The following is a 14051-nucleotide window of genomic DNA, read 5'->3' as shown; positions in this document are numbered from 1 at the left end:
CTGAGCAGATTTTAAAAGGGGCTCACAGCTTCCAGGTTTTCAGTCCTGGATGATTTAGTGCTAATATTTCTTTTTGCCTTTCCTAAAGAGTCTGGTAATGAGTCTTTCATGCCATAGGAAAGATGTAATAAATTTCTTTTCTCTTAGTTCCTAGCGTGTAGGAGAAGCCAGTGATGGGTGCAGTCTCCTACAAATACACAAATCACAGTATACACCTTGGGGTTCCAACGCGCCTTTTCCTAACCCCCTAGCAACAAATACTAAAGGTGACAATATGAACATTTGTATCGGTGCAACTCTATCTCATTTAAATCTTGCGTGAAAGGAAGTGGTAAGCTGAGGCTTACTAATTTAGGAGGAGGGATGGATAAGTTAATCCTTTTGTGCTTGGTGTTCTTGGCAAGAACCAGCTGCAGAAGTACTCCTGTCCCCTCTGTGAGGCTCTACTGACAGGCCCACCCAACCTCACACACATTACAGACTGCTGTGCCTTTCAGCCTGGAATGTACGACTAGGAGCTGCCACAGCTACTTGGGGAACCAGGGGTAGTGGGTTTGTGAACTGCCCCCTGTCTCATCCTGCCACTTCTCCCTTGGGATGTGAGATTATAGGGCCGGGGAGCAGTGGGGCTGCAGCCCAGCATGGCTGAGGCTGTTGGGCAGCCACACGGCAGGGGCTCGTTGGCAGGGAACGTTTCAGTCTACGACCACACGGGAAGCAGACATGCTGACTACAGCACGGAGGAAAGAAAATGAGAGCTTCTGCCTGTGTCTGGTGGGCTAGGATGGGAGGAGGGGAAAGGAGGGGGTGTTGGGGAGAGTGCCAAGCTGGGCTGTTGATGAAAGTGTGGGAAGATTCCAGGGAAGGCATTTTGCCAACTCAGAGGCAGTTGGGCTGATTTTTCCCCCTTTCTTCTGCTTAAATGAGAATTCCTGCTGGGTGGGGTAGGAGCAGAGCCAAGAAAGGAGTGATTTGCTGGGTGAGCATGGACGCTTGGACCTAGGAAGTATGTGTCTGCCTGCTGGGACCAGGGCCAGGGGAGGAAGGAGAAATTAAAGGAGGGGAACTGGGGGGCAATGGGAATAAAGGAGAATAAAAGAAGAACACAAAAGGAAATGTCCTATGAGAAGGAGAAAACAGGAGAGAGACACAGCAGGTCACGTAGACAGGGGAGAGACACCTTTCTGTGCTGCTGAGCAGGTCTACCAAATGTCAGAATAAAATAATGTTCGCATGAAACAAGCAGCAAAAGACCACATGGTAGAGTATACAGTAAACCTGCTCCTAAATTTTCCTGGTGGCTGTTAATTTCCATGGGAATACATTCTTCCCAAATAGCAAATGTTGCCTTTTAGGTAAAACGAACAAACAAAATGTTATCACAGAAAGCCACATGCTACTTGTAAAGATTAGGAGAATATTACTTAGAAGTATTTCCTAAAACACAATGTAAAATACCAGAGTCCTAAATTGCTCTTCTTGGACTTGCTAATAAAATATTAGAAATATAAAGATCCTCTTGTAAGGAAATCCAGAGCAGGTAAAATGACAAATGTCGATGCAGTGAATTCCACTATGAAGTGATGTCACTTTTAGTAAGCTTTCTGATGTCCCTTTGTGGAGACCTGTGAAGGGCTAAAAGACCATCAAGCCAATGTTGCATTTTTTGTGACAATCCCACAAATTCCGGCCTGAAGACCAGAATCCCACTAGCTTCAATCTCCTACAGAGACTAAGGCATATTTTGGCTTAAGTGCCTATAGGATGGATCTGGTTATTGATTGATCACAAACAGAAGACCCCCAAATCTTCCTTTCCCAAATCTAGGAAGATCAAGGCTTCGAGAGGCCTTGCAAACTTCCTTTGTCCCTCTTGGACTTTGGCCACCACCACATGAAAAGCCCAGATGAGCCTGATAGGATCTGAGAGGCCCCGTAAAGGCCAATCTAGTGGTCCTAGACAAAGTCGATGTAGACCAGACTCCAGCCAGCTGATCCCCAACCAGGTAAGAAAACCCAACTAAGATCAGCGAGGCAGCCTATCCAAACTCACAGCTAATGATAATGTTTGAGTTAGCACAGCTGAGATGAAACAAGCTGCCCAACTGACCCAAAGATTCATGAGCAATAATAATCAACCAACGAACCAACCAACCAACCAACCAACCAATAAACGAGTGTGTTAAGTCACTGAGTTCGGGGATCTTTTTTTTCCACAGTAACAGATTACTCGTACAATTACACACAAACTGGAGACTCACCTGTGCATTCGTACTGCAGACCTTTCCCATAATAGCCCTTTTCACAGATGCACTCAAACTGACCCGTGTGTGTCCCACATTTGCAGCTTGCCATGCGGTCACAGCACTCTTGGCCAGCTTCACATAGATATGAGCAATGGGACATATCCTCTTGAATAAAACTCCCAGAAGGCAGATCTGTCGATGACATAGGACAGAGGGTAATAAAAAACAAACGAGCAGTTCCATGTTACATTCTCCAGTTGCTAAAATTTAGGTGCAAATTGGAGAAGATATCTTTTCATATCCGTCCAATTCCCAACTGCACACCACTCTCACCCAAATATGCATGTGTGTTCTGTGCACTACCACAGACTGGGAATTTGTTTCATTCAGTGAAGTTATTTCAGTCTGGGACCTCATCATAAGCTCTCGAGGCTACACAGGGTCAGGCAGAAATTAAGCACTTCAGTGAGGAAGCTCCAGATGCGGCAGGAAGTAACGTAGTCGGTCCCCCAGGTCACCCCCCTGGCTTCCACACCAGCAGTGCCCCACTCCTACAATATGAGGTCAGGCAGCAGAAACTAGATTTCCAAAACCCCTTTTCAAAAAGGTAAATTAAAAAAAAAAGGGGGGGGGGCGCCTGGGTGGCACAGCGGTTAAGCATCTGCCTTCAGCTCAGGGCGTGATCCCAGCGTTATGGGATCGAGCCCCACATCAGGCTCCTCCGCTATGAGCCTGCTTCTTCCTCTCCCACTCCCCCTGCTTGTGTTCCCTCTCTCGTTGGCTGTCTCTATCTCTGTTGGATAAATAAATAAAAAATCTTTAAAAAAAAAACAAAAACAAACAAAAAAAAGGTAAATAAAATTACAATCGTGACTGCTGCATAAGGGTTTGGCTCGTGAGCTACTGGCTTAAGAATAGATACCATCACTTCTACAGTTATGGGATAAAGACTTAAGAGCACCACACAAGTTTAATAATAGAACCAGAAGATGGCTTATTTCTCAATGTTAAGTAACTTCTCATGTTTTATGTGAATGGAGATCATCACACTGATGACCTGAGCCATGTTCTGAAGTGAGGCATGCTGGGAATTCCAGAACTCAGGCAGAGTCGTTCAGAAAGTGACTTAACAGGGCAGGGTAAGGTTGAATACGAGCAATCCAGAATGGATGGCCTAGAATCAGGCAAATAATAAGTTTCATTTACTCTGCCGAAGAAGTTCTAAAGTCTTATTAGCCCAAATCCCTGGGCTGTTGCTGGGCCCAGACAGAGTGATGGGCCCCTCGTAGGAACTCGAACGCGTGAGTTCCAGCAAGACACATTCACTTGCAACTGAATACCTGGAAAGAAGATTGGTGATGGCCTCATTTAAGGAACATCTGTGTCTGTGCATTAGGACCCTGAACAACACACAGGGGCGAGGTAAAGAGAAGACTCGAGCCCCAACTGAAAGAGACCAGTACAATCAGGTGCCCTATTAAAGCTCCATTTAAGAGACTGTGGTGTGGGTAAAAGGTCTACAACACGTACACATAGCTCTGAGGCACTGGACCACTGGATTATTAGGCAATAGAGCAACTCAGGAGCAAGAAAGATCTAGCTACCAAGACTGGTACACTGACATTCAGGTCTGAGAGAGAGGTAAGTATACATGTTACATATGGAGAAAGCTATTATTCTGTAACCTAGGCCTATTGAGGATGGCCAGACACATGGACGGTCTTGAGACCAAAAGTGGATCCATCCAAATTGAAAGTAGCTTCAGAGGACTTAAAGGGAGGGAAAACCAGGCTCATTTCCTTTGACTTGATCAGGTCTTTGCAATAGGAACAGGATCTTTCCTTGCCGAATTTGGAAACTTGATCAGAGAATTATGCATTCTAGATATCTGCTTATTGTAATAAAACTGATGCCTTCCAAAACTCTGTTGCAATATTGTAACCAAAAGAACACTCTGTCCCAACTCAGCTTCTGGGTCAACTTGGCATTAGGGTTCTAAGAAGGCCCCAATCCTACAAGCAGAGGGATGAGAGGACTGGAAATTAGTCCTCTACAACATGGCAGGTAACACCCATGATTTCAGAATCCCAGCTAGTAACAGCCACCCTGCCATCCCACTCAACATACCACTTTTCCCTGAGAAAAGGAGAAACAAAGGAAGCCCCACAGTTACTGAATTTCTGCCATGTGATAACACTACACTTAGTAATATTTAAATATTTTATTTACTCCTCTTGACAAAACTCTGTGGTCTGCATTATAATATCTCCATTTTAAAAGTAGAGGAAATGAGGCTTGTAGATGTTAGATAAAGTAAGAATAGTAGTGGACGGTTAATGAGGGCTACGGATAATAAGCCCTCAGTAACTTTTCTAATCACCATATGTATTAACCCATTTAAGCCTTGTAACAATTCTATAGAGTAGGTATTATTCTCATTTCCTAGTCTATTAACAAGAAACCTAAGGAGTGCAAAAGCTAAATAATTTGCCAAAAGCCACTCAGCAAGTAGGTGACTAAGATTTTTTTGCTGTATCCACAGCGAGTCTGAGATCCTGCTCTTAAATGCTTCTCTTGGAAATATGATAGGGCTGATCTGCTCCTTATGAATTGCTTGAAACCTCACGTGGCCACGATTTGCCTATTAACATGAATCTTTCACACAGATACCTGCAAGGATCAAGCCTAACTTGTCGCATGGTTTTGGTCTGAGGCTGGATCTCCTGTCATTCCTTCCCAATCTATACTTTCCCTGGTGGCTTAGCAAAACGCATGCCCTTATTATGCCTGGAAGTTCACCTAACCTAAATCACACAACTAAACATCCTTATAAGTGGTGTACAGCGAACTCTAACGAATGGGTTTACTGACTTCATTCCTTGTTGGGGTAATGCTCTTCAACTTATCCGTAAGCACACACGTCTTCAAACTCTCAGGTCAAGAAGTATGCGGTAAGTATTTACTGTCCCTCTATCTTCATATGTATTTCTGGAAACATTCTGGTGAGATTCACTATGCATGTCTCTGAATGTTTACTTCATTCTTCCAGATAACTATAAATAGATCTAAGTCAAGGCTTCCCGCTCTGTGTGTGGCCTTAAAACACACCTAAATTCATTCCATTGATTCTAACAGTTCCAGGTGGGAGCATATGGGTATCTAGTGAAAATCCATCGCAGCTGTTAAGAAACAAAATAAAGCAAAACAAATACTCCTGTTGCAAGTCGGACTGTCACCTCTATTCATGAAGTTCAACACAGCTCCTATTACATCAAGGACACACTGGCATCATGCTCAGGGAAGACTCTTCAGGGTTTGATGCTACCCTCCAAGAGGTTTCAAGCAGTAGGTGAGAAGGAACCCCCACTTAAATGCATCATGTCACGCCACTGGCTTTCCCTTACCTTCATGCAATGCGCGGCGAGCTAAAGCCTCAAATTCTTCAAAACTGTGGAGCAGGTAGCAGTGCTCCTCCTTTGGGGTGGAAGCCATGTCATTCAGTTCTCGAATGTTCCCTTGCCATATGCCAAACGTGAAGATCTCCACTCCAAAATCTCGCAGAGATGCTGCAACTGGCCTGGGATCTCCCCCATTGGAATATCCATCAGTAATGAGGAATATAACTTTTGTTGAGTTTTCTCTAGAGTGACGGAGAATTTGCTGTGTAATGAAATAAAGGAAGTTAGTGTGAGTGTGTATCGTGGTGGCCTACTATGTGCCTCCTCTCTTCTATAAAATGGCATCTATGAAGATCATTTGCATGTCACAAGAGCGAGAACAAACACTGATTGCTGAGAGTAAAACAGAAACAGGCACAGACTAGCGCCTACAATGGTCGTCTCACAGACCCACAGAAAACCCTAAAAGCACTTAAAATGTACCATTATCAGCAGTGGCAGCATCCTCGTGACCGCCATGCAGCTTGCTAATGAAGAGCAGCAAATGTCTATGGGATGCATTTTTATCCATATTACCACTTATTGTTAAGCTATTTTTATGAATTTTCAGGCTCTTGACACATGGGCCAAATCTGAGTCCTAAATATCTATTTCCAAGTATACCCAGCTCGCTGTCCATCTACCTACTTAGATGAACCACATCATGACCATTTATCAAAAGCCTAATCAGAAGAAAACTTGACAGAAAATGTCTTTTCCAGGGTTAATAATGGCCAACCTACCTCCCATGTTTGTTTTCCACTGCTTCGCCAAAACTGCAGAATTCATTCACTCCCTCATCTGTTTTAGACCACCCGGCATCAGCACAAAATCGGCCGGTTTTGATGCTGCCTATCTTTATGAGAAAATACTAATCTATTCAATCGGACACTTGGGCTTTATTATTTTAGGACGAGTTATGCTTTATAACGTTATATGCTATTCCTCCTGCATACACAGAAGGGGGGATATGAAACCTTTTTATTAAAGGCATTTATTTATGCCACTGATGCTTTATAACATCGAACTGCAAAAGCACAAGGCGTCCAGTGGTGAATCTGGGATTGTAATTGAATTTGCTGTTGTTGCTTTTCATCGCAAATGGGCAGGAAAGGTAAAGAAGTGCCCGGGTATATTTTCTGGCAAGTTCTCAGAAAGAATTCGACGTCTATTAGGCAGTGATTCAAGTACATTCGAGAGGTAGTTAGGAAGAGCGACAAGTATATCATATGTTTTGTTAAAGTTAAAAGGAGATGATAGGATTTAAAAAAAAAATAACTGCCTCAATTCCCTGAAGGGGCAGACTCAGCTATAAGGTCCAGATTCTCTCAGATTATACGATCCACGTGTTCCTTAGTATAGAAGTCGTGGCTATTGACTCTAATTTAATAACTCTAACCAAACTTCATTAATGTTCGTGAGCTAAAGATAATGCCGCTAAACCTGAATTTAAAGACAATTAAAGGAAACTAAAAATGACTTTGGAAAACATCTGGAAAGCCAGCAATTTGAGAAGAGGCATTCAAACACTTTACCTCCCTCTCTCAGAAACCTACTCCTGCTAAGGGCCAAAGAGAATCAGAAACCAGCCTGAAGGAGCTTCTTCTGGCCAAATAAAGGACAATCTGAGTATCAATAAAAATAATAATTGAAGTGCATTTAAATGCATCATACATATTTATATTTTATCAGATACATTTACATGTGTATAAACATCTATATTTTCAGTTAGTACACACCCCAGGAGAAAAGCCGTATCAATATAAACAGTAATTGGAATGGACTGAGATACACACACACACACACACACCAACACACACTTTTTTCATTCAGGATCACCTGCGGGGCAGGGGGAATCCAATGATCTGTGATGGGCGGCATGAAGTCAGATATTATTTTGTCTTTAAAGTTATACATCAGGCTTTGAAGGGTAACTCCTAGTTCTCGTGCTCCAAGTGGTAACTTGTGTTTACAGGGGCCTTGCTCTTTACCACGTGATAAACTCTGTCTTTCTGGGTTGTTTCACTCTGAAATCATAACCTAGCCTCCACAGCCACACCCCTAAGCTCTTGCTCATTTCGATTACTCTCTCTTCTATAAGACCATGGAAGCAAACTATAAGCAAGACACTGAGAAAGTGAGAATTTGGACGGAAGTGGAAGAGAGAGAAAAAAAGCAAACTATCTTCTTTGGTGTGGTTCTGGACATTGGCACAGAACGCATTCGTAAATATCTATTTGATGAACGAATTAATGAGTAAATAAACTCTAGGGTAGTCTGAAGACAGTTACTTGCATGAGTTGGTCTTGAGGGAGCAGAAGGAACGTACAGAATATTTGCGTGCGCACGTGTACTTTATTTCGTACAGTTTGGTACCAAAAAAAGATGAGGTTTTCTTTCTGTGCCTTTATTATCCTTCTGCGCAAATATTATTTTATAACATTAATTGTAGCTCACGTCAATGATATTCCTTAACATTCAGGTTAGGATTTAGGGATTTAGTGGAGGTTTCTTGCCGTACTACTCATTCCGTGCGAAACACATTAAGCTGTGGTTCTATTTTTCTTCTCTTCTTGCGGGGAACTGGTAAGTGTTTACAGGAACCATTATATGTGTTGGCAAGACAATATATTAAGCTTAAAATAGAAGAATAGCAGGACTACTAGTCCAAGCGAAGAATTACACAAGATCTGGGTTTGGAATGCACTTTAAAAGACAGAGGAGGAGTGGATGATTTACGGAAAATATTTTACCCCCTCCCCCAATCTTCGCGCTCCATCACACTTGAATAAAAACATAATTCAATAAAAACATTTTCATCGCACATATCTAAGAAGTAAATAGATCTGTGGTAACGTTTGTGGAATGTGGTAGAGGCCTGGCACTTGACGCTCCAAAACTTTTAGTGTTCCTGAAATAGTTTACATCATCTGCTGTCCTTCGCAAGGCACTGAAGAAATCGAATTTTCTGGTCTGCAATACTGAATGAGGCAAACCCTCTGCTGCCTAAGAAAACCGCAACATGGACATCGTACGGCAAAAGGTTATCACCATCTGTATTGTATCAAGCCTCTGATTAGCTTGTATAAATATCTGGCAGGGAAGTAAGCTCCCCTTGTCCAGCAAAAGTCAGTAGAATGATAAAAATGCAGGGTTGTGTAACATTGTTCTAACACCCGAGATCCATCACCATTACACAAGACTGCAACCCCACCCCTACCCCCCAAGTCAGGCCACAAGGGAACTGTTTTGAAAAATGGTCTCGAAAGAAGAAAAGAAGTCACAACAAATCTGATGTGGGGACCATATTTGCCCTGGGTTTCCATTAATTAAAATACATGTAAAGAGGATACCGACTGCAGCAGAACCTGTCGTGACCCACTGTGGCCCCACGTGCCTGAGGACGCTAACCAGAGGAGCTCCTAAGTCATCTCTGAAACAAGCTGTTTAAGTTGATACCGATTGTGACTATTATCAGAGCCCCTCTCCTCCAGGGAGCCGGAAATTAGTAAATATTTTCTGTATTTCAAGTTGTTTTCCACATGTATCTTTTTCCTTGTTAGGAAACGTTAAGTACAAACAAGACACCATAAGCTACTTATAATACTTACCTCATCCTTCAAATCCTAAGCTTTCGCCAAATTGCATCTGTTATTTAGTTAATATTTTTAATTTGAATACTCAAATATTCTTCAATTGAAGCAGTGTTTATGGTTCAGTACTTCCGAACAACATTTCTGGGGAAAGAAGTTCTTCTTCATCTGTTCGTTCATTTTCTGGACTTCAAATATTGTCTCCTTTTTTTTGCGTTTATCTCATCTTCCTTCCTTCTGAGTTTGGTGGAAACGTCTGAAGCTTTTCCTCCCTATGCCTGTCTGTGCTTTATGCACTCTTGTGTCTCTTCCTTTGCACCTCTTTTTTTTTTTTAAGATTTTATTTATTTATTTATTTGACAGAGAGAGAGAGACAGCCAGCGAGAGAGGGAACACAAGCAGGGGGAGTGGGAGAGGAAGAAGCAGGCTCATAGCGGAGGAGCCTGATGTGGGGCTCGATCCCATAACGCCGGGATCACGCCCTGAGCCGAAGGCAGACGCTTAACCGCTGTGCCACCCAGGCGCCCCTCCTTTGCACTTCTAATTAAGAATTAACCCTGGCATTGCATTTTATTTTTCTTGTGACGGTATTTCTTTATCTTGCACATTGTCTCTTTATTTCTTTCAGCTTCTCAGCCAGGTTTGTTCTCATGGTCATCTGTTGTTTATCCTCTTGTGTCTCATCCTCATTTCACTGTTTTATTTACTTAAGGGCACGGAACAAATGCTTTCTAGGATTTCGTTCTATTTTTCATAGTGAATTCTTGTACTTTATCTGTAGCTTACATTCTATCTTTATTTTATTTGGCAGAAGCTTTTCAAAGAAGCCGGATAGAGGGGTTCTATCGGATAGCGCAGGGCAACATAGATAGAACCTCATCCCAGGAAGAAAAATTACCGAAAGCCAAGAGCAGGCCCATCAGAATCCTCTGTAAACCCAAGAACTGCAAAAACAACTTGAAGATTTAGAAGAATACACAACTTAATACCAAGAGAGGAAGAAAACAAGCACAGTGCAATGGTGTTTGCATCACTAGGATTTAGAAAGTCACAGCCTCTACGAGAACAAGGACAGAAAGCCATGGAAAGAGAACAAACAGGCTAAGAGGAAAACAAGCAAGTGTGGGTGCAGTGGGATTTTATAAGAAAATTATGAAGGAAACCCAAAATATAAGGAAAGACTTAGAAATCCACGTTGGTGGTAGTGAGATTAAAATGTCAGAAATTCAAACTGATACAGTTTAGTACAAACTTCAACGTACAAAGTTGCTGACTAATCTCATAACCATAGAAGTACAATTCCAAATACATGCTTCCAAACCAAATTCAAATAATACTCGAAGAATCTTTGTCCTTTATTCAATAAGGCTTATTACTCAAAGGCAAAAATCGGGTAAGGTAGTAAATCTTTTGCTGTAATACAACATAGTAATTGTCCCAATTAAAAGAAAATAATAATCCAAGATGCTAAAAGCATATTCAATAAAAGTAATTTCTGCCTATTTTAATTAATAAAAATTTAAGAATAAGACACCTCATTAATATAATAGATTGTCTATCTCAAAGCAAACAATGTAAATCATGCTTAACTGTGAAAAACTCACAAATTTCCTAATTAAATGAGAAGTAAAGCCACAATTCTAAGTATTTTCACTATTATTTAAAATCCTCTTGAAATTTTCAGCCAAGGCAACAAGACACAAAACCAGAATAAATATTCCATTTCTTAAAGTTTCTGCTCCTTCTCAAAAAATCAAAATTAGAAAGCAAGAAACAAATTGGAAAATGCATTCATCAAGCTTGCCAAATAAAGGTCTTTATAAAAATCTTTATAGATTTAAAGACCTTTACTGAGGTCTTTATAAAAATCTTTTACGCATCTCTAAGGAAAAAATAGAGAAAAATAACAGAAATATAGGTGAGTATTTTGACCAAAGAAAATAAAGAAAAAAAAATTCTATTTGTCAGAAAATGTGAAAAACATTTAATTTCACTAAACCAAAATAATGTATGCTAAATAACAGTAATACTATTTTTTCATTTTCCAAATAGCCAAAGATCTTTTTAATTAAAATTCTGTAAAACTTATGAGGAAACAGATATTTCGATCGGGGATGCCACGTGGACTGGTAATATTTGGGAGTACAGTGTGACAAAGTGACAAAAGTCTTAAAAATTTCATACAATTTGAACTAAAATTCTACACCTAAAAATATCTTAAGGAAATAAACATGGATACACAGAAAAAAGAAGATTAAAAGGATGTGTATCCCAGAATAATTTACAATATGAGGAAATGGAAATGGTATAAAATTCCAACAATAGGTGCGGTTTAGGAAATTACAGGGCAAGCATGAAATATCATTACAATGATATTGTTGCATAATAATACATCTTAAAAGTAGGTAACCCGATATGATATGAATTAGTGTGCATGTATGTACGCAAGGACTGCATGTGTGGGCATGTCTGTATTAGTTTGGCTGAGAGTATACACATCAAAATGTTGACTACCTCCTGGTTGTATTTGGGGAGTTTTATTGACTTCCATTTTGCAGTTTTATATCATTTCTAAATTTTCACTTTCTCCTCTCTATTCTTCCCCTGGGAAATGTCATGTAAACTCAGAACTTTGAGTCTTACCTATAAATAATGACTCCTAAATCTACCTCAAATTAAACTCTTTAACTTGTAAAGTGAAGTTCCGTTGGCCCAGTGGCACCTCTGCCTGAACGTTCCATAGAACTCTCAAACTCAGCATGCTCTCTCTGTGCACAAAGAAGGGTTCCTTTTTCCTGTTTTCGAGATACATCAAATGTGATCATCATCTATCCCATTGTACAAGTCTGCATCTAAGAGTGATTACGATGCGTCCTTTCCGATCTATCACCTTTAGTAATCCATCTAGATGTATACCCTTCACTTCCGAATTATCTACCTACTTTTATTTTTTTAAATAATTTTTATTTTGTTATATTTGTCATCATACAGTACATCCCCAGTTTTTGATGCAATGTTCCATGATTCATTATTTGCGTATAACACCCAGTGCACCATGCAATATGTGCCCTCCTTAATACCCATCACGGGCCTATCCCAATCCCCTGCCCCCCTCCCCTCTGAAGCCCTCAGTTTGTTTCCCAGAGTCCACAGTCTCTCATGGTTCATTCCCCCTTCTGTTTACCCCCCGTTCATTCTTCCCTTCCTTCTCCTACCGATCTTCCTATTTCTTATGTTCCATAAATAAGTGAAACCAAAAGATACAGACGTAGCGAAGAGAAGGGCCATATGCACCCCAATGTTCGTAGCAGCATTGTCCACAATAGCTAAATCGTGGAAGGAGCCGAGATGCCCTTCAACAGATGACTGGATTAAGAAGATGCGGTCCATATATACAATGGAATATTACTCAGCTATCTACCTACTTTTAAACCCAATCCCTCTAGCCGTGGTTCAGGTACTTCTGTCTGGATTATCAAAAAACAAGAGTTCTTTTAAGGTCTCTAGCTGAGGTTGATCTTTCAAATTCATTTTCTGACCTACCCTCAAAGCTATCTTTCTGAAATACTAATCCAATCATGTTTTAAAGCTTCCATTATTCCCCCTCTATCTGTAATGTTTAAATTTCTTTACATGTGCTTAGACTAATCACTCCTATACTTCCAGCCACATCCCCTACCACACCCCATCTCCTGCCTACCCCCACAACCTACCTCTCACACTATGTGATCTATTTGAAGGTTTGGGAACATACCATTCTTCCCTTATGTTTGCTATACCTGGAAGTTCTTAACAAATCTTTCTCATCTCCTAATATGTCTACCTCCACTCTTAGCAGCCTTTCAAAATCCAGATCAAAGTTCACCTTCTCTTTGAAACTCTCCCAAATTCTTCTGCTGTGCAGAAAATATTAAATCTGACTCAATAATCCCACAACATTCCATTACACTAACCCTATCATAATTATAGTTAACTTATCTGGCTATATCCCCAAGCTAAATGCAAGATACTCTATGGCAAGAATTGATTCTTTTATTTTTACTCTACTGATGATCAAAAAATAACTACGACACAAGTGGATGGAAGAATCAATAAACATATGCCTTAATTTTCACCAGTTGTATGTTTAACATGCAGAATAAATAAGTTCTAAGCCAAACACTGTTGTTACAGTAAATTCTTTTCTACAATTGTGAAATGAAAACTTTATAAATATTGTATTTAAACTTATTTTACCAAATCCATATGGAACCTCTATTATATATAAGGCACTGTGGTAGGGTTTTTACTTATACTATTTGATGACACAACAGAACCATTAACTAAAAACAACTAAGCCAAAGCTAAAACAATGACAAAAGTATATCTGGGAAGAATATTCTGCAGAACCTAAGTTTTCCTATTTATACTGCAATACAAAATAAATCATATTTAGGTATCTAATATGTCTCATTTATTTTAAGTATTTACTCAGCCTTCACAGACCGAAATTCTAGCATTAAAAAAAAAATCTTGGCTCAAATAACATTTAGGCTATTTGTTACAGTCTAGCCAAATCACAGAAGAACTGGAGGGTCAAAAAAGAACTTAATCTCAGATTTATGGTCACAGAGTTTTTCCACCCACATACATGCTTTCGTTACTAAACATGGACACAAATCATTTTCAAATGGACCCATAGGGACAGTGCATCAAATTGGGAAAGGGTGCGTACAGGAGTTGATGAGTAGCTGACTAAATTCATACTGTAAAAAACAACAGAATAAACAGGCAGAA

General features: G+C 40.3%; 1 protein-coding gene across 2 annotated transcripts in view; it reads right to left on the bottom strand.

Moving 5' to 3' along the window:
- The window catches only part of SVEP1 (sushi, von Willebrand factor type A, EGF and pentraxin domain containing 1), a 192962-nt gene that overhangs the window by 160359 nt on the left and 18552 nt on the right, over positions 1–14051 (bottom strand). For both annotated transcript variants that reach the window (XM_045814774.2, XM_087869486.1), the window contains exons 2-3: positions 5650–5905; positions 2261–2437 (exon numbers count right to left, since the gene is read on the bottom strand). In XM_045814774.2, coding sequence (XP_045670730.2) covers positions 2261–2437; positions 5650–5905 — 433 coding nt within the window. The remainder of the gene's footprint in view (positions 1–2260; positions 2438–5649; positions 5906–14051) is intronic.

The sequence above is a fragment of the Ursus americanus genome, chromosome 18 (assembly GCF_024610735.1).
Source record: "Ursus americanus isolate L20-20 chromosome 18, mUrsAme1.1.p, whole genome shotgun sequence".
Taxonomy (NCBI): Eukaryota; Metazoa; Chordata; class Mammalia; order Carnivora; family Ursidae; genus Ursus; species Ursus americanus.
The sequence above is the reverse complement of the archived record's forward strand: the minus strand, read 5'-3'. Positions and strand labels throughout refer to the sequence as shown.